Source organism: Piliocolobus tephrosceles, chromosome 2 (genome assembly GCF_002776525.5).
Source record: "Piliocolobus tephrosceles isolate RC106 chromosome 2, ASM277652v3, whole genome shotgun sequence".
Lineage (NCBI taxonomy): Eukaryota > Metazoa > Chordata > Mammalia > Primates > Cercopithecidae > Piliocolobus > Piliocolobus tephrosceles.
In genome coordinates, this window is record NC_045435.1 from 82,105,389 (window position 1) to 82,125,349 (window position 19,961).

Sequence of the window (19,961 nt, forward strand, 5' to 3'; positions counted from 1 at the left end):
CTCTCTCCTCTCCAAACCCTCTCTCCACTCCATTCTCCTCTCAATGCCTTCAACCAGTCTCACATTCTACTTCCTCTCCAGCTTCAGACATGCTGTTCCTTCTGCTTCTGCCACCTCTCAGGACCTGGTTTGGCTTCACTCCCTGGGTGATCTGGGTGGCATGGCCAGGACTCCCGATTTCAAAGCCTTCCTGTCTCCCCTAATAGCATATAAACTCCATGTGAGGAGGGAGCCAGCTGTAAATCTAGATCTTAACAGTAGCCAACCTGGAGACCACAGGCTGATACAACTTACAGCCCGCAAAGCAGACAGGTGGTCAAGGAAAGACAGGGCAGGTGAGGGAAGCATGCTTCCCTACCCACACACTGGCCTTGGATGAATGAAGGTAGCTCAGGACAGGAAGAGAAGCCACATAAATTGCACCCCTACTCTCAAGCTTTTATTTCTCCTCTTTGAAATGACAGGAATTCTCAGAGAAATAAGCACTTCGTCCCACTCCCAACAGGCATTAGTTCAAAGCATCACTCCCCCATCCAATTCCCAGCTGTGGTTACCAGATAAATCAGAGAACCTGAACTTGATTTACACATCAGATGTGTTTCAAAGTGGCATATAAGTAAATACACATGCATACTCACGTGTCCTCTACATATGTGAATTATATCTCAGTAAAGCTGCTTAAAAACTGTAAGGGTAGCTGGATGCTATGTTTCAAGGTTGTGCCAATAATAAGATAACTGCTTTTTAAATGCTAAGAACTCAGTTATTAAGACAAGCTGTACACATGACACACATCAGAGAGGAGATGTGAGAATCTAATTTAAAATCATTGACTATGCAAATGTGAAATTTCAAAATATGTAAATGCACCACACTGTGATAAAAAGGAAGGATACATGGGGCTAATTTCTTCCTGTTAATTCTGCTAAAATAACTCCTTTATTGTCCCATTCCTGCCATGGTGAGCTCTTTGTGTGGTTGTTGATGAAGGCTTAATGCTCTTTTTTCTAGAACGAAGTTTAATGAATTATTTTTTCTATAAGGTGCCTGCGCAAAGAGATAAGTTCCACATATTCAAATGTAGCCACTTTGAGCATTTTTCATCCCCTTCTCCACGTGACCAATACTGTCTCAGTCCACGCTACAGGAAAGTGTATTCTGGGGACCAGGGCGGATTGAGGGAGGGAGGGGATAGCTCTGATTTTTGTTTGTCGGTTCTATGAATGGGACCAGACTGGGAATTATTTACATGAATCAAACCTTTTTGAGATTGGGAGAAAACATACAACAAAACAAATAGAACTTTTTATAGGTGAGGGCTGAACAAGAGCTAAACATCCTCAAATGTTAAAGGTGAAGAAAATCTCAGTCTCGTTTGGTAGTTCAGGAACTTTAAAAAAGAAAGATTCCATGTCCCCTTATAATGCATACTCTTACCTTAAATCCTTTAAATGGTCTTTCCCCTGCACCCAGCCAAGAATTTTTAAAATCCAATTTCACAAGTATCACTTAAATGAGATAATATATGCAAAGCATAGCAAAGTGGTTTGGCAAGCAAGAAGCACTCAGTAATGTGATAATCATGATGACAACAGAGATGGTATCAATGATGAAAACAATGGCAATGACTCCAACTGGCTTTCTGTGGGGGAATTACGAAAGCTGTAAGTATGCTGCCTACTTCACATACACAAAGACTCTGCTAACCCTAATCTGACTAACGCAGGGGTTGCAAACTCAATGTTCCTCGGGGCCGGAGTAGCAAATAAATGACTAGGGAGCTGCATGTAAATCAACCAACAGAGACATTCATGCTGATGCTGATTGCTGTTCTATGGACATGGGGGCCCAGGATGGCTACACTTCTCCATTTTGCAAGCTTTAAATCTGGATATTTTAATATCACTACATACGTTTATATGTGATTTCATTTTTCCCCCTTAAAGCCCACACAGACCAAGTAAAAGGTATCTACAACCAGGACTGGCCTGGGGGACCCAGGTTTACAATTCTGATGTGATTAATTCTTTTTTATTTCCCCATCTCCAATGACGAAATTCCCATAAGAATGAATGCTCATGTGTCAACCTCCAACCCCTACACACCTGCCCACCCCCTCCATTATGAACACATGTGTACCCAACATACTTCCCTAGAATAAAATCATCTCTACCACATCTGGTCTCAGAGGCCAACCCTAATTGCCCCATATGGACCACAGCAAGCCTGATGCACTGTCCCCAGACCATGGCCACAGTGACTGCAAAGACAGACTCCCAGCACATCAAGGGAATGGATCCACTGAGTCCTTTGAAGGGAAGTCTTCTTGCAGACAGGCTGCCTGGCTCAAAAGGCATCCTAACAGAGGCCATGCACTGGCTGGCCAAGAGGCTGCCTGCAGGGCTCCGCTCCCCTATGAGTCTGACTGTGCTCCAGTCAGACTGGAGCTGCTTCCATCATCTCTATGCAGCTGGTACCCATCTATTCATGGCTGGGTAAAAGTGCTAAGAGCCAGAATCTTTGCCCAGCCTGGAGTTTTTACTAAGGCAATTCCTGCATTAGTCAAATCAGGGTCGCAACCTGGACTAGGGTTAGCAGTCTTTGAGTGTCTGCAGAGACACCTGCTTGAGGTAGGAAGACTCCTGCTCATTGGCTGGAGTGGGGCTATCTATGAGCAACTCCCAACTGTGACCTGGATGAGGAGTCTGCTTTCTGACATCCATCATGGGCTTTGCAGAGATCCTAGAGAAGTTCCTCTCTATAAATCCCATCAAACAGCCTCACGAAAGGCTCCAGAGGCACTGGCTGCAGTGAGGGGAGGCTCTCTAAGTATATTCCCCAGGATCTGATTTTCCTTCCCAAGTGACACACCACACACACACACACACACACACACACACACACACACACAAATCAATTAAAAAGCACACAAGGACAAAAAATCCACATTTACCCCTGATAGTACAAAGCATTGCATGTTCATCTATTCAGGCTGCCAGTAATCCTGGGATGTGCAATAAATGATACCCCAGCTGATTTTTAACAAAGATTCTGATTACTCGCAAGCACTGTCATCTCTCCACTAAATGCAGTGTCAATGAAACGCCAATGAATTCCTAACTATCTTTTCATTTTCCCCTCATAACCTAATTTAGAAAATGTAAATAATCTCACTCTGTTTGCAGGACCAGCTGCTCCTCACCTCCATATGGGAAACTGAGTAAAGACCAAAAAAGTACAACCAATGCCACCAACACATCCCTAGTTAAACAGACTAAATATGCATTCAAAATATTTCTGAAACCCTTTAATTTGTTGCTGGTAATTTGTAAAATTACAGACAGTGGTCTTCTATTATCATTATTATTATTAGTATGGCTTTCTTCTATCATTTGGATCTACTGATGATGACGCATCAGTAATTCACCCACTGTAATTTCCTCCCACCCACAAACCTTTTAAGATTGCTTTTGCCTGGCCTGAGTATAAATTAAGTGGCATTGTTTTCTACCTGGCCTGGTGTAGAACAACAACAACACTCTGAAAAATCAGAACTGGGACCAACATCTTGGTGCCACACTGCTGTGCCAGGTTCATTCGCTTGGAGCCGACAGTGGAGGATTCTGGAAAGTCCATGAATCTCAGTTGCTTTGCAGTTGGCCTCGAATACTTGGCTTTTCGCCTTTATCACTCAGGAGTTCTCTGGCCAAAGGGAAGGGGTGTAGCCCATACCACCCATATCACTCTCACTTTAAGTTATCCTGACCCCAGGACAAAGGCCTGTGAGTCAATCCACAAACATTTACTGAGCATATAACTATAGTTTGAAGCACTGTAGTAGGCACTGAGGCCAGAGTAAAGGCAAGTTGGGACAAGAAAAGAAATAGTACAGTTAACCAAGGGGAAAGAGTATTACCAGGCAGTGTACGAAAATAAAAAATAAACATGAAGAAGAAATGGCTAATACACATGTAAAAAGATGGTCAACTTAACTACATAGTACCTTTCAGAAAAGTCAATCAAAGTGACCCTGGTGCTCAGTCTGGATGCTCAGACAATGAGCCAGCTGGGAACAGGGCCCTTTCCCAGTGAGAGGGGCTGCACCAAGCTCCAATTCTCTTGCAGCTCCTGACTTTCTCCCTCAGTAACTGAAACACCCTGGGCACTGCAGTCCCCGGGTACTGAACCACCAATGCTCCCAGCCGATTCCTCCAAACAGCTGGCACCCCAAAGCCAGGCAGTGTGGTGCTAGTTAGCCTGTCCCTCCTCCCCAGGACTGTTCCTATCATACAGTCCAGAAAGGGAGGGGAAGGGAAGGGCCTCTCCGAGCATGTCCAGCAGAGTGCCTCCACCCACATTCCTCTCTGTGGGAGGATGGCGATCAGCACCTGGGCCATTCTCTGTTTTGGCAAGCCCATGCTCTGTGTGACATGGTGTAATTTCCTCAAACCCTGGTGCAGGGCAGATGAGGAGCCAGAGGGACCCACTGTGCCAAACAGTGAGTAATTAAAGAAAATAAAACAACTTGAGGCCAGGCACGGTGGCTCATGCCTGTAATCCCAGCACTTTGGGAGGCTGAGGTGGGCGGATCACCTGAGGTCAGGAGTTCGAGAGCGGCCCGGCAAACATGGTGAAATCCCATCTGTACTAAAAATACAAAAATTAGCTGGGTGTGGTGGCGCATGCCCGTAATCCCAGCTACTCAGGAGGCTGAGGCAGGAGAGTTGCTTGAACCCGGTAGGCGGAGGTTGCAGTGAGCCAAGATCGGGCCACTGCACTCTAGCCTGGGCAACAAGAGTGAAACTGCATCTCAAAACAACAAACAAACAACAACAACAACAAAACTTGAGATACTATAGTTGGCCAAAAGACTAATAATAGTCAAATACTAGGGAGGACAATGTGGAAATAGTTCCCCTCCAACCACACAGGTGGGAACATAGGCAGGCATAGCATTGTCTGTAGGACAATCTGGCAAGATACACCCAAAGCCTTAATGTCACTTCTAGGAATACACCCTAATAAATGCATCAAATAGATGGACAAAAGTTTCTTTGCAAGAGAGTTTATCATATTATTGCTTATAACAGTGAAGCACTACAGATGCCATCAATGTTCACTAAGAGAGAACTGTTTGATTGGAACATCCAGAAAGCAGTGTGAAAAATAATAGAAATCTATATTCATTGACATGTTCCCAACATGTAATTTTTTAAAAAGCTCGTTACAAGAAAGAATAATCCGATGTTTTAAAAGTTTATATATACCCACATATATCTACATACTCATGCACAAATAGGAAAAAAAAAAAAAAAAAAACCTGTAGGGACAAAAACTAAGATGCTGAAAAACAAAGGTACTGAGAGACATTAAGTACCATCTGATACTTACTTCTTCATGCTGTGATCTTTTCTTTCCCCCTTTTCATTTTCTGCACATTCTTTTTTCTTTTATGATGAATGTGTATTACTTTTATAACAAGTAAGAACAAAAAGCATTAAAAAACACATGGGCGCTTCTATGGTAGACATAGAAAACACAAAACTAAGACTTCCATAAAGCTCTACAAATGGAAAGCGTTTAGTCCAATTATTTGGGAAAGAAACAAATTACCATGAAGTTGAGGAGGGTTTGATGCAACGGTTCTACCTGCAAAGAAGAATGCTTTCTACAGGCCAACACCCCCAGAATAAGCAGGAAAGTCACGATACGGTCCACCAAGTCAAGCCAACTTTGAAGATGTGAGGCTGATGGAAAACTGAGAGCTTGAGGAGGGAAGACGAAACCGCACATAGAAGTTGTCCAGTGGTTCCCCCTCCTTCCCTTTAGTGGTAAGCATATACCCCCAAGGGGGTGGACAAGTTGCTTCCTCTCAACGTGGGAGGGAGAGCAGTCTTCTGGGCCATGCTTCTGGCTCAAACTGAAGCATGTTAGCGGAAACCCCAGGCCCCTTGGGGGTGAAACCCACGAAGACCACGCAGTTCCATGTGGTTTTGTTCTCAGCCATTAACCAAAGATGGTTTGCTGACCTCATCAAAACCGGTGAATGCAGACTGTTGCTCTTTTTTAAGATTCTTCTGGTTTGAGGTTTCTGCTCTAAATTTCCTTACATATATACGTACGATTTTGCAAGCAACCCAGTTTACCAAAAAAAGGGAACAAACAGACCACAAGATACATCAACATAAAAAATTAATAGTCTCCTCCCTCTATCTGTGACTCAAAACAGAAAACATTATTGTTTTCTGAAACAAATGTACTGCTCTTTCAAAGTACAAGCCTTGAAATTCTGAGATGAGATCAGAAACGAAAACAAGACAGAAAACAAAAATCTTTTAGATCTATACAGCCATATATACCTCCACTGCCTGAGAACTTAAAGTGATACTGACGAAAACAAGACAGAAAACAAAAATCTTTTAGATCTATACAGCCATATATACCTCCACTGCCTGAGAACTTAAACTGATCCTGGCACTGTTAGGCTATATTCAGTTCCTAAAACCTCCACAACTTGTTTTGGACTTAACATGTAAAGAAAAGAATCAGTTCTGTCTTAAGAACCTATCCTTAACTTTGAAATGGATAAACAGAATCAATTATTTCATTTCCAATGTAATCCTTTTGAAAGTATGCCTCAAACACAATTTTCACAATGTCTATAGATCAGATGAGTTTTTAAACCAGAAGTATTCATATAGTCCCTAAAGATATTAATTCCTTATACAGCTTATATTTTGGGGATGGAGTATGTTTTACTTGGGTGCATCCTGGTTATCATGCCTCACTGTATATATATATTTCCATAAAAACACTGACGTATGTTATGGTCATACGTACGTAGACAGGCACCAGTCAAAAAATATCTCAAGAAAGTTGCTTTAATAGTACCCTCTAGCTTTTTGGAAGATTGGCGTAAATCTCTTCTGCAGAGAGAAAAATCCATCTTTCTGAGAAGGTAAATGTTTATTAAATGCAAATACTGATATTCGTTTCCTAGGAAAAATGTCTTGCTGCATGTGGAATTTCTCGATAAAAAGCTTTCAAGTCCCAGGTTTCTTCAGATAAACCCCTATCGGTGAACTGATGCGTGAATGCACTGAAATTGAATTACTGTACAACAGCAATTACTTTCCACAGTACAGCTATAATGGGAATCAGTTCCACAATGAACAGCAGGTAACTATAGGAAAGGGGGAAAATTTAATATAAAATCTAGTCTCCTTTAGCTCTTCCCAACAAGCAAAGGTATTTATTTTTAAGTAAAACACTCTTTTCGAGGGCCTGATTTATCATTTTATCAACGTAAATCAAAAAATAAGTGAAATAAGATTAAGTTTATTTATAGGTGTGAGTTTCTGGGTGCTTTCAAAATTTATTAAATATGTTACCCAAGGTTTGAAAACAATTGGCTCATCATGGAGTGGGTCTAGCTACAACTTATGTTTTATATCTCTTCACACTCCCCAGAAGAGTTCATTCTTTTAGACATGTCTAATTAATTATAACGTTTTGCTTGAAATGCTACCACAACAGATACTATCCTATAATCCCCCCAGTGCCCCTTTCCTCTCTGAAACCTGTTGACGTTTGTGGAGGTCTGAAGTCTGCATAGCCTGACATCTAAGGTCGTCTGAATCAGTGTCTGGCCCTGAAACCAGGAACACCTGGGAAAACAGGAGGTCCTAAGTCCAGCTCAAATCAGTGTGATAAAGGCAGTGTCCACCCCAGAGCTGTTTGGTGCAACCAAAGGCAAAATCCACTCCGAGGAATTCACCTTTAGAAAACCATCCTGGAGAATACTAGTATAAAATTATAAATTCACCAAAGTCCTTTTTCGCATTTCCTGGTTTACCTGCTTTCCTCTTGTGCTGCTCATCTCAGTGATAGGGACCACACCAAAATTACAGGATCATGACATCCCCCTGGCTGTGATGGAATTGGTCCTCAAAGTATATCCTTACAGAGATGTCCGTGGTTACGTAGTTACTTCCTACAGATTCTCTTCCCATTTGGCTGTGCCTGCTCAGAGTTCCCTGGAGCCCCAGATGATGCTTCCAGTTGATCGATAGTTTGTGATACTCCCTATGAAGGGCCGGATTTTAAAGACAAAGGAAAGGCTGGGGGCAGCCTGTCCATATAACCAACGTCATGCAATGTAACCCTTCTGCCTTCTCCCTTCCCTCAAATCAGGGTCCATTTCTCAACATCAGCAACTCAGGAGAAAGGGGAGTGGTGTCTCCCCTTTGCCTTCCATCAATATCAAAGATGAGCTCTGACTTGTGACACAGACAAGCATTTCCAGGTGTCACTCAGGAATGGGCTGATGGGAATCCACAGTTGACAGAGGACTGGTCCATACCCTTCCCTCCACGTCTAACATGTGAGATCTCTCCCTGGAAATGCTGATGAACTAAAAGCAAATGGACTCTATTTCTTGTCCATTCATAGGGACTTAAAACTTGACAAACTGCTTAGCAATATTAATCGAGGGCTTGGTAGCATAAATATGTCTGAACAATGAAGGTGAGAGATGGTGCCTAGGGCACAATTGCTATACACAAAAGCAAGCAGGAGCATGGCCGTATCAAATAACCTATAGCTAGCCTCTGCGTGGGTGTGAAAATATTACTTAAACCACCAATGGCATTAAAAAGAGCTAGAAAATATTAGTTAAGAAATGCTACCATAATGATGGCATCATTATGTTAATGGAAATTACTGAAGCTAAGGTTATTTATAATTCGCTAGCCTGAAAAAAAAAGTTACATATAGTCCATTACCAATGAGATGACAGGGGTTATGTAATGGGCAGGCCACTTTAGGTTTCACATTTACTTCAGACATCTGACGGGGAGAAAATAGGACTTTCTGTGATAGGATAATTGCATAGTGGAGAGTAATTCAAATAGGAGATGAGGATGATAAAATCACTCTGATTCAACTAATCACTGGGAAAAGTGATGGAGGAAAATGATGAAATCAAGCCAGAAGAGACAGAGAAAGAGATCAACATTGTTTAACAGGCAGGAGATGACAGGCTACATTAAAGGATGGGGTTACTGTAGTACTCCATTTCTTCCCCCCAGCACTAACTGAACCTACTTTCACAGACTACAGGTGTTCTTACTGCAGTTTCCTAAATTGCTACTGCCAGACTCATAAATATTTTATATACATCAATGGAAATGTTAATAAATGAGGGTTGTTTGTACACCAGGTTTCTCTTACACACGTCCCTTGAGTCACCACTGATTCACACTAGGAAACACAAGGTGGGGCACCTGAACCTGGAACCCAACTCCAACTGCTTGGGAAGTGGGAGGGGGGCTTGGAAATGGAAGATTCCTAGGTGTGGAGCATCAGAGTGATAGGGCAAAACCTAAAATCTGTTCTGTTTCTGAGCGATTAGAAAAGAGGGGGGTGGGGGCCCGGCACGGTGGCTCACGCCTGCAATCCCAGCACTTTGGGAGGCTGAGGCGGGCGGATCACAAGGTCAGGAGATAGAGACCATCCTGGTTAACACGGTGAAACCCCGTCTCTACTAAAAATACAAAAAATTAGCCGGGCGTGGTGGTGGCGCCTGTAGTCCCAGCGACTTGGGAGGCTGAGGCAGGAGAATGGCATGAACCCGGGAGGCAGAGTTTGCAGTGAGCCGAGATAGGGCCACTGCACTCCAGCCTGGGCGACAGAGCAAGACTCTGTCTCAAAAAAAAAAAAAAAAAAGAAAAGAAAAAGAAAAAAGAAAAAAGGGGGGTGGAGTCACTGTCGGGTGGGTGGCATGGGAAAGGACCTCACCTTGTTTCACAGTGGTGCATTCCAGTGCAAGGCTACAAATAATGACTCCACTGCAAACCCATGGGCAAATTTGGACCTGAGGTCTTTGCTCTTCAAATGTTCACAAATCTCACAGGCAAACAGCAACTTTTCCTAATGGAGAATCAAGGTATCATTAAAATATGAAAAAAGTCACACTCACTGCTCCCCTGGCCTCCAAAGGGACATCTCATTCCAAATGGCATATGGGTCTTGACTGTTAACAAGAGAGCCACATGGCTCACAGTGAGGACCAGGCCCATCTCTACTGTTCCCAGACTAAACCCCTATGTGACGTACAAACTCTCTTTAAAGACGAGCATGGGGAAATCCACGTAACACTGGACCAATTAACCAAAATGTTACAGGCTCGAGCATCAAGCGTGATTACAGAAGGCCTGCGCATTTATTTTAAAATACATAGAATATGCATTGCAAGGAATCTGGCTGCCTTTATTCTGGGAACATTTCAATTTAAACAGAGCAACTTATTTTTTCTTCTCAAAGGAACTACGCCCACCATATCAAATCGTCTTCTTTTTTTTTTTTATCTTCACTAATTTAACACAAAAGGGTTTTAAAATTAGGCAATACGAAGACGCTAAACCCAGTTTACGTTCCCTCCTGTCATCATCCAGGTGCTTCCTGAAGCTCCAAGACTACCTCTTATCAGATGTTCACAGGTTGGAAGGCCCTTTAACCAGTTGTAACAGCAAACATTTACAGAACATTTACTGTCTGCCAGACACTGAGCTAAATAAACACCTTACATAAATACAGAGGTGCTGCAACCCCACCACCTAGGTGTAAAAAGTAACTCTGCTGAGCCTTGCCCATGTGACCTGGGCAAACGACTTCATCCTGTCAAGCCTGTTTGGTCATTTCTAAGACAACGATAATAACAGTGTCTCACTCCTAGTGTTTGATGCAAGAATGAGATGACACATATAAAGTGATTAGCACAAGGGCTGGTGCATCTGAACTCAATAAACATAAACATGTATTTATTACATCATTGACTTCTCCTAATGCCACTAGGCTGATAAATGAGGAAAAAGAGATTCACAGGGGTTACTCAGCCTTGCTCACTGGTCTCCCATCTTGGGGCAGAATTGAGATTCAGGACAGTTCCACTACTTCCAGAGCCCATGTCTCACTGACCACGTGGACCCACTGCCTCAAGGAGGTGAGGTCTAGGTTCTGGTGCTGGCCGGATCTCTGTGTCATGGCAACATGCTGCATGGCCCCCTCCTCCCGCCCCTCCCAATGCTCCCCTAATTCCAGACACCAGGGATACTTTGTCAATTGTGGAAGCAGAACCTAAAGATATTTATGTCTTTTTCTCCTCTAAAATTCTGTGATTCACAAAGAAATGCAAGCTAAAACAGTATGTCCCCCTCTCAAATTGACAATGCTGTTACCAGTATTTTTTTTTTTTTTTTTTTGCAAGGATTTCAGAAAATAAGCACTTGCACACCACTCCCACTGGAGCAGCTGTGAATTGGCACAACCTTATCTGGACAGAAATGCTTTCATATGCATAAAGAACCTTGAAAATTGCTTCTGAGCCTCTGAACTGTCTTCTGTGTTCTGGAATTCACATTAAGGAAATACACATACACTCCAGGATACTGAAGGCAAGGAGGCAGAAAAGAATGTGAACTCTGGGGTTATTATGGCTGGAGCTCTCTCTCACTCCTCACATGATGTCGGAGAAGCTACTCAACGTCTTCCTCTCAGACTCCTCTTTTGTAAAATGGGGATAAGAGTAATACCCATCATGGAGGTGTTACAAGGATAATATAAGTGAGTAAATATATAGTCCTTAAAGGAACAGTTCACACGTAGTAGGTGCTCGGTTGGTTGGTCCATTATAAATATACAAGAAGATTCACTGCAGCATTATTTACGTCAACACTTGCAAGCAAGCCAGGTCTGGTGGTACATACCTGTAGCCCCAGCTACTCAGGAGACTGAGGTGGGAGGATCACTAGAGTCCAGGAGTTTGAGACCAGCCTGGGCAACATAGCAAGACCACATCTCTTAAATAAAAACTTTCTTTTTTTTTTGAGTCAGAGTCTCACGCTGTCACCCAGGCTGGAGTGCAGTGGCGTGATCTTGGCTCACTGCAACCTCCACTTCCTGGGTTCAAGCAATTCTCCTGCCTCAGCCTCCCAAGTAGCTGGGATTACAGGCACCCACCAACACACCTGGCTAATTTTTATATTTTTGGTAGAGACTGGGTTTCACCATGTTGGCCAGACTGGTCATGAACTCGTGACCTCAGATGATCTGCCTGCCTCGGCCTCCCAAAGTGCTGGAATTACACACGTAAACCACCGCGCCTGGCCAATAAAAACTTCCATATAACTCAGACATCCAAATATATAGGAACAGTTATACCAATTATGACACACTCATAGATTGAAATGTTATGCAACCATTTGAGAAAATCACTAAACACAGTGACACAAGAAAATGCTCAGACTAGAGCTTAGTTGAACCCTAGTGTACCTCTGAATGGTTTTTGGTCATTAGTGCACGCATCATACACAGTTATAGGCCCATGCTGTACGCCTGTACAATTAGTGGCAACTCGGCTAAAGGCATAAATTTGTCAGAATAAAACTGGCACAGGAACTCTCTATGAAAAGGGCAGTTTTTGCCCCCTAGTGACTGCTTTTTCTGGCTAACCAGACTATAAAAATAAAAGTATTTACGTAATAGATGAGTGAGTCAACTTTTATCTTTGAGAGATTGGTTCATCAATGCCATCCCCTGAAGCTGCCTTTGTGTCTTCAGGCGATACAGGGCACAAACCAGAGGCACTTACCCTGACTGCCTCAGACTTCTTGTGAAACATCTCTTCCATGTTCTTTGCCAGCTTCTTTACCAGCTGGAGGCCATCGATTTCTTCTATGGCAACGTCTTTCTCATACTCTTTGTATTTCTGTAAGAAGAGAGGGCAATGTTCAAGACACATGATGTAAAACACACCTGTGATTTCACCCATGGTTGACTCAAATTCTCAATAAAGACAATTTTTCATTTAAAACCCATCACATACCCTGGTAGTTTATCTGTTTAAATGTGCAGTTCTCAAAGTGATCCCTGTGGGTCCCTGAGGCCCTTTCAGGGTCCAGGAAGACCTCATTTTTCCAACAGCATGTCTATGTGAAGCCAGATTTTCTTCAGCAACCAATCACAAGAGATTGAACACAGAAGCAGATAAGGGAATACACCTATTTCCTCTTAAGTCAAATATTAAAGAGATTTGCAAAATGAAAAACAGCCACTCCTCTAATTTTTTTATTCTGGAAAGTATTGTTATTTTCCATAAAATATATTATAATATATACGTTAACATGTAATGAGTTTTTTTAACCTTGTATTAATCACTTCTGGAATTTCTTGGTTTTAATTTCTAATATGGTAAACATCAATAGATATAAGTAACCCACATAAACAGAAGCTCTCAGGGGGTCCTCAGGACTCTATAGGAGTGTAAAGGGTCCTGAGACCCAAAAGGTGGTTTAACTAAATATTTAATTTTGATCCTAGTGGAAGGAAATATTGTTTATTAATAGGAACCTTCCAAATGAAGTTTATAACACTTTTAATGTCAACATGAATGCATGACATTTATTTGGTTATCAAAGAGCTAGAGAATTAAAGATGCTGGGGAAGATATATTTATTCTTATTTGTGGGAAAACTCTGAATCAGTTTACTAATTCCTCACCCCAAGCTCTCACCCAGGGAAATTAAGGGGCTCCACATCTCATCTAGGCTCTAGGGACCTTAAGAGTTAGTTGTGAAAACAAAAATGTGTTACATTTTAATGGCAGAATAATTTTTGAGATATAAATTTATATTTTTTCTCCATTCATTCCTCCCATCCTATACCTTCAAAATGTAAACAGGGAGGCTCAGTTTCTCCTTGACTCAAGGATGGGTGTGGGTGTGTGTGTGTGTGTGTGTGTGTGTGTGTCACAAAACACTTCCCTTCCCTGCTCAAACGTCCAAGTCTTTTGAGGCAGTAATACTGGGTATCCTGAAATGAGATTACTGTTTGAGGACAAATGGAGGAACTCTAAGGAAAGCAACAAATGTAAAGAGAGAATTCCTCAGATCCTTAAACTAAAACAAAATCCTCAGAGCCTTGAGATGAGGCTGGAGGCATCTGGCCATGTGTTCTAGGAGCAGCAAGATACCCCTCTCTCATCCTGGACAACCTAGTGAGACCCAGTCTCTACAAATATTTTTGTTTGTTTGTTTTTAATTAGGTAGGTATGGTGGCACATGCCTACAGTCCCACTACTTGGTGAGCTGAAGTGGAAGGATTGTTTGAGCCTGGGAAGTTGAGGCTGCAGTAAGCTATGATTATCCCACTATACTCCAGCCTGGGTGACACAGTAAGGCCTTGTCTCGGTTAAAAAAAAAAAAAAAAAAAGATACTCCTCTTACCCTTACAGGCAGGTAGGAACCTAGACATGGACTCCCCAGCACCCACCTATTCACTGGCAGAGGGGAAGTGGGAAGAGATCCTCAAAATGGGCACCAGAGCCTCTGACCTGAATATTAGACCCAAGAGCTTGGAGTTTCTCAGCATTAAGTTGATCCTGGAAAAATTAAGAAGTTGTATTTCTGGACCATGTGAGTCTACACCAAGATTGACATCTGCTACATTGCTTATTAGATGATTTGAACTGCTTTACATGGTCCTACAATTGATCATGAGCTGTAGTTCCATGCTTCCCCCCACTCTCTGAAAACATCCATAGAAATCTTATGAGTTTCCCTTGCACGTCACTTGAAAAACCATTTATTCCTTCAATCTAGACTTTCCTCTCTCCCCACCAAAGCTGTCCTGTTCTCCAACACATAAAGGCTTCATGCTCCACCCCAGCCCTCAAAACCATCTGTGCTCTTCTCTCCTGGCATCATAGACTGTGTGGCCCTGAAAGCAAGGACAGGTCCTTGTGGTTGCTCCCATGGCCCACAGCAGACACAAAAGACTTCTCTGGATGAAGCCTATTGCCCAGTAATTGCAATTTTACAATGCAAGGGAGAAGCAAGGAAGGACACAGCTGCATTTTCCTATGGGTTCTATAAGGCTGCTATGGTTTGAATGTGTCTCCCAAAGTTCATGTGTTGGAATCTTAATCCCCAATACAGCACTACTGGGAGATGGGGCCTAATAAGAGGTGATGAGGTTATAAAGGCTCTGCCCTCATGAATGGATTAATGTTGTTATTGCAGGAGTAGGTATATTATGGAGAAACTGCATTTGTTACAAAAGTGAGTTTGGGGCCGGGTGCAGTGACTCATGCCTGTAATCCCAGAACTTTGGGAGGCTGAAATGGGTGGATTATCTGAGGTCAGGAGTTCGAGACCAGCCTGGCCAACATGGTGAAACTCCGTCTCTACTAAAAATACAAAAAATTAGTCGTGTGTGGTGGTGGGCACCTGTAATCCCAGCTACTGGGGAGGCTGAAGCAGGAGAATCACTTGAACCTGGAAGGCGGAGGTTGCGGTGAGCTGAGGTTGCACCATTGCACTCCAGCCTGGGCAACAAGAGTGAAACTCCGTCTCAAAAAAAAAAAATGTTGCGGTAAGTCAAGGACCCCGAATGGAGAGACCAGCTGAAGCCGTGGCAGAAGAACATAAATTGTGAAGATTTCATGGACATTTATTAGTTCCCCAAATTAATACTTTTATAATTTCTTATGCCTGTCTTTACTGCAATCTCTGAACATAAATTATGAAGATTTCATGGACACTCATCACTTCCCCAATCAATACCCTTGTGACTTCCTATGCCTGTCTTTAATATCTTAATCTCGTCGTCCTTGTAAACTGAGGAGGATGAATATCGCCTCAGGACCCTCTACAAATTTTTTGTAGAGCATGTGTGTTTGAACAATATGAAATGTGGGCACCTTGAAAAAAGAACAGGATAACAGCAATCTTCAGGGAACAAGGGAGCTAAGACTTGGAGTCTGACTGCCAGTGAGCCGCACGAAACAGAGCCATATTTCTCTTCTTTCAAAGGCAAATAGGAGAAATATTGCTGAATTCTTTTTCTTAGCAAGGAACATCCCTGAGAAAGAGAATATGCCCTGAGGGTAGGTCTATCGACGGCCTCCTAGAGGCAGCCGCCTTTTACGGTCAAAGCCAAAGGGATGAAATAAGCCCCAGTCTCCTGTAGCGCTCCCAGGCTTATTAGGACAAGGAAATTCCCGCCTAATAAATTTTGGTCAGACAGATTGTCTGTTCTCAAATCCTGTCTCCTGATAAGATGTTATCAATGATAATGAGCGCCTGTAACTTCATTAGCAATTTTAATTTCACCCCATCCTGTGGTCCTGTGACCTCGCCCTGCCTCCACTTGCTTTGTGATATTCTATTACCTTGTGAACTTTGTGATCTCTGTGTCCCACGCCCTGTTTGTGCACTCCCTCCCCTTTTGAAAATCGCTAATAAAAACTTGCTGGTTTTACTGCTCAGGGAGCACCATGGAAGCTGCCGACATGTGATGTCTCCTCCGGACACCCAGCTTTAAATTTCTCTCTCTTGTACTCTTTCCCTTTATTTCTTAAACCAGCTGAGATGCTTAGGGAATAGAAAAGAACCCACATTAACCATCAGGGGTGGGTTCTCCCAATAAAAAAAAAAAAAAAAAAAGCAAGTTTAGCCCCCTCTTGCTCTCTGGCTGGCCTTGCCCTTCTACCACCCGCCAGGGGATGATGAAGCAAGAAGGCCCTCGCCAGATTCAGGCCCCCTGACCTTGGACTTCCTAGCCTCCTGAACTGGAAGAAGTAGATCTCTTTTCTTGTAAATTACTCAATCTATGGTATTCTATTAGAGCAACACCAAACACAGTAAGGCAAAGAGTGACTTTACCTATCCCTACCTTGGGAGGTTGACTGGATTGACCTGAGAGGTGGGGCTCTGGCCAGACCAACCCTGGCTCAAGCTAACAGCGTGCTCTGGTATGTGAATGAAACTTCAATGACAATCACTGAGACTATCCCTAAGTTCAAAGGGAAGCCAATATCTTTGGAGCTAAAATTCCCAGATCTTTGCTGCCTGCCAGATGTGCTCCAAAAACCAACATTGAAACCCAGCTTATACCCAAGGCTGATTTACCACCAAAAAAGCAAAGTTCAAGACTGAGTAAAACAAATGAAACTAATGCAGTCTAATATTTATAGTCAGTGAAATGAATGTCTAAATTCTGTAATTAAGGTAATCTAGAGACTTAAGATAAAGAAAAATAAAATGGATTTCAAAATTCATCTTTATCTGAAGTTTTTGGTTTTAAACCAGGCCCCAATATTCTGGCCCATATCTGTTACTTGCATGTGTTTCTCTCCCAATAGCCTTCTAGAAGGGAATCGATTTATTTAACTCTGACTTTCCACCAAGTTTTCAATGAGATCTTCCTAATCCCACTTCTTCTGAGTCTGCTCTGTGAACAGAGCCCCTGGCTTTATGGCAGGTTGTCAGTCTCCCAAGACTACTGGTGCCTGTAACATCACTAACTAATCTCAGCACAAAGCTCTTTGCCAAGCTGTGGGTTCCAGATCTGGGATAAGCTGAGCAGTTTAATGGTTCCATTCCTCTTCTAGTCTGAGTACCCACCCTTCAGGCCACATACCAACAGGTGTTCCCTGCAAATGAGCCAAGAATATACTACTTTCTTATCATCCTGGGGAAGTTATCTCATAAGCAAAAAGCACTCTGGCCTTCCAAGACATGTTAATGCCTGCTGGAATCAGGTCAGAATAATATAATGCCTTACACTTTCCAGGAAATTTTCACTTTGCTGGAAACAAAAGATTTTGAAGAACAGAGACCCAGTGATAGTCACTAACCAATCAAAAGCCCTTAGTAACTTAAAATGTTGATATATATCAAAATCATTGAAAAGGTTCCTACAGTAGAAAACCAAGCAATTTGACCTCTAGTAACTGGACAGAGGGAGCTGTTCCAGTAAAACAGAATTCTACATAGCCATCCCAAACTGTGTCAAAGAATACAGGAAACAGTGTCACAATATATAACAGATAGTAACTGCTTACTTTTTGTTTTAAATCACTAATCTCACACACACATGCACACACACACACACACACATACTGCTAGGAGGACATACACCAAGTGTTCACAGCCAGCTGTACAATCACAAATGATTTTTTTTCTTTCTTCTTTTGCTTACCTGCATTTTCTAATTTTTCAATAACTATTTTACATTCAAATATATATATAAGTTGTAGTTATATTTAGAACAGAATACGGGCACCTAATAAACAGATTCCTTTAAGGGAATGTGGTCCCAATTAGACTCTTTGTAGTTAAGCGACATGTCTTCATTACCAGAGTCTAAGAAAGTCAGTAAAATGAGTCCTATGTGTATCACAGGCCCAGGAGGGCACCAGAAGCTTTTCACCTATTAATTTGTCTAATCCTCACAACCCCCCATGTTGCAGGTGGAGAGCTGAGGCACAGAGAGGGTCAACCAGCACTGAAGGTCAACTCGTTGGAGGGTTTCAAACCTAGCAGGGTCTTTCTTCTAACTGTCCATCTTTTGACCTTGTGGGGAAGGGGAGTGGAGGAGTAAGTGACTGAGGGCCTAAACATTTGCAAACTTGTTTCAGAGGACCCATTTTACTACCATAAAAGCCCTTGTTTTGTTGATTTTGTAGCCAACAGTCACTTGAACTTGGCAAGAGAGGCAAATACCAAAACCTGGAGACATCGGCAGTTAATCGGGGCCATAGCGGTTTAACGGCTGCTCCAGGCCGCCAGGGCACATTTGAAGTCACAAGAGTTGATTGCTCCTCCACAGGGCCTCTGCGGGGTGAGCTTGGGGCCTTCCCCCAAGGAGCAGACACAGCTGTCAACAACAAAAATACCTGGAGAGGGAAGAGCAAGCCCATTCTGAAGGCGGCCCTGGAACCTCAATTAGAAATTACTCCATGGCCACATGCAGGCTACCAACTGGCTTTTGCTCCCTAAGGTACCAAGAAAGACCTGGAGGAAAAATACCGAAAATCCTTCCTTCTTCTCCTGGGGTTTGCCTCTCCACACGGCCGTGCAGGCAATGGGGCTTTTTATTTTCTATAGCTTCAAGGATGCCACTATAAACTACTTTTGTTTCATGTAAAAGCAGTCATCCTTCAACTGGGAAAAGGAGTTAAGAAAGTATTACAGGTCCCTGTAAACACAAAAGGAAGGCAGAGAGGAAAACAAAAATGGAAGCAATGACTATGGCACCAGGTGAAAGGTTTGAGCCAGGCTGGCCTTGCATCCTGTCTCCAGCACTCCATTCGTTTGTTCTGCAAACTACACTTGCTGTCTCTGGCATGCCAGGCAGGGTGCTAGACACCAAGCACTTAATAACGAGTAAAGTGATGTTTAAGAAAGCCTGCTGTCTAAATTCTCAAAAGAAGATATACAAATAGCCAAGAAACATGAAAAAATGCTCAACATCACTAATGATCAGAAAAATGCAAATCAAAACCACAATGCGATACCACCTTACTCCTGCAAGAATGGCCATAATCAAAAAAATTAAAAAAAATAGATATTGGTGTAGATGTGGTAAAAAGGGAACACTTCTACACTACTGGTAAGAATGTAAACTAGTACAACTACTATAGAAAACAGTGTGGAGATTCCCTAAGGATCTAAAAGTAGAACTACCATTTGATCTAGCAATTCCACTACTGGCTATCTACCCAGAGGAAAAGAAGTCATTATATGAAAAAGATACTTGCACACACGTTTATAGTGGCACAATTTGCGATTGCAAAAATGTGGAACCAACGCAAATATCCATCAATCAATGAGTGGATAAAGAAACTGTGGTACAGATATACGATGGAATACTATTCAGCCTTAAATAGGAATAAATTAATGGCATTCACATCAATCTGGATGGAATTGGAGACCATTTTTCTAAGTGCAGTAACTCAGGAATGGAAAATCAAACATCATATGTTCTCACTCATAAGTGGGAGATAAACTATGAGGATGCAAAGGCATAAGAATGAAACAATGGACTTTTGGGACTCAGGGAGAAAGGGAGTAAGGGTGGGGAGCAGGTGAGGGATAAAAGACTACAAATTGGATTCAGTG

At 42.5% G+C, this 19,961-nt stretch overlaps 1 protein-coding gene across 1 annotated transcript in view; it reads right to left on the minus strand.

Moving 5' to 3' along the window:
* The window catches only part of CACNA2D3 (calcium voltage-gated channel auxiliary subunit alpha2delta 3), a 958,661-nt gene that overhangs the window by 741,685 nt on the left and 197,015 nt on the right, over positions 1–19,961 (minus strand). Inside the window, exon 3 of the mRNA XM_023189561.2 lies at positions 12,650–12,766. Coding sequence (XP_023045329.1) covers positions 12,650–12,766 — 117 coding nt within the window. The remainder of the gene's footprint in view (positions 1–12,649; positions 12,767–19,961) is intronic.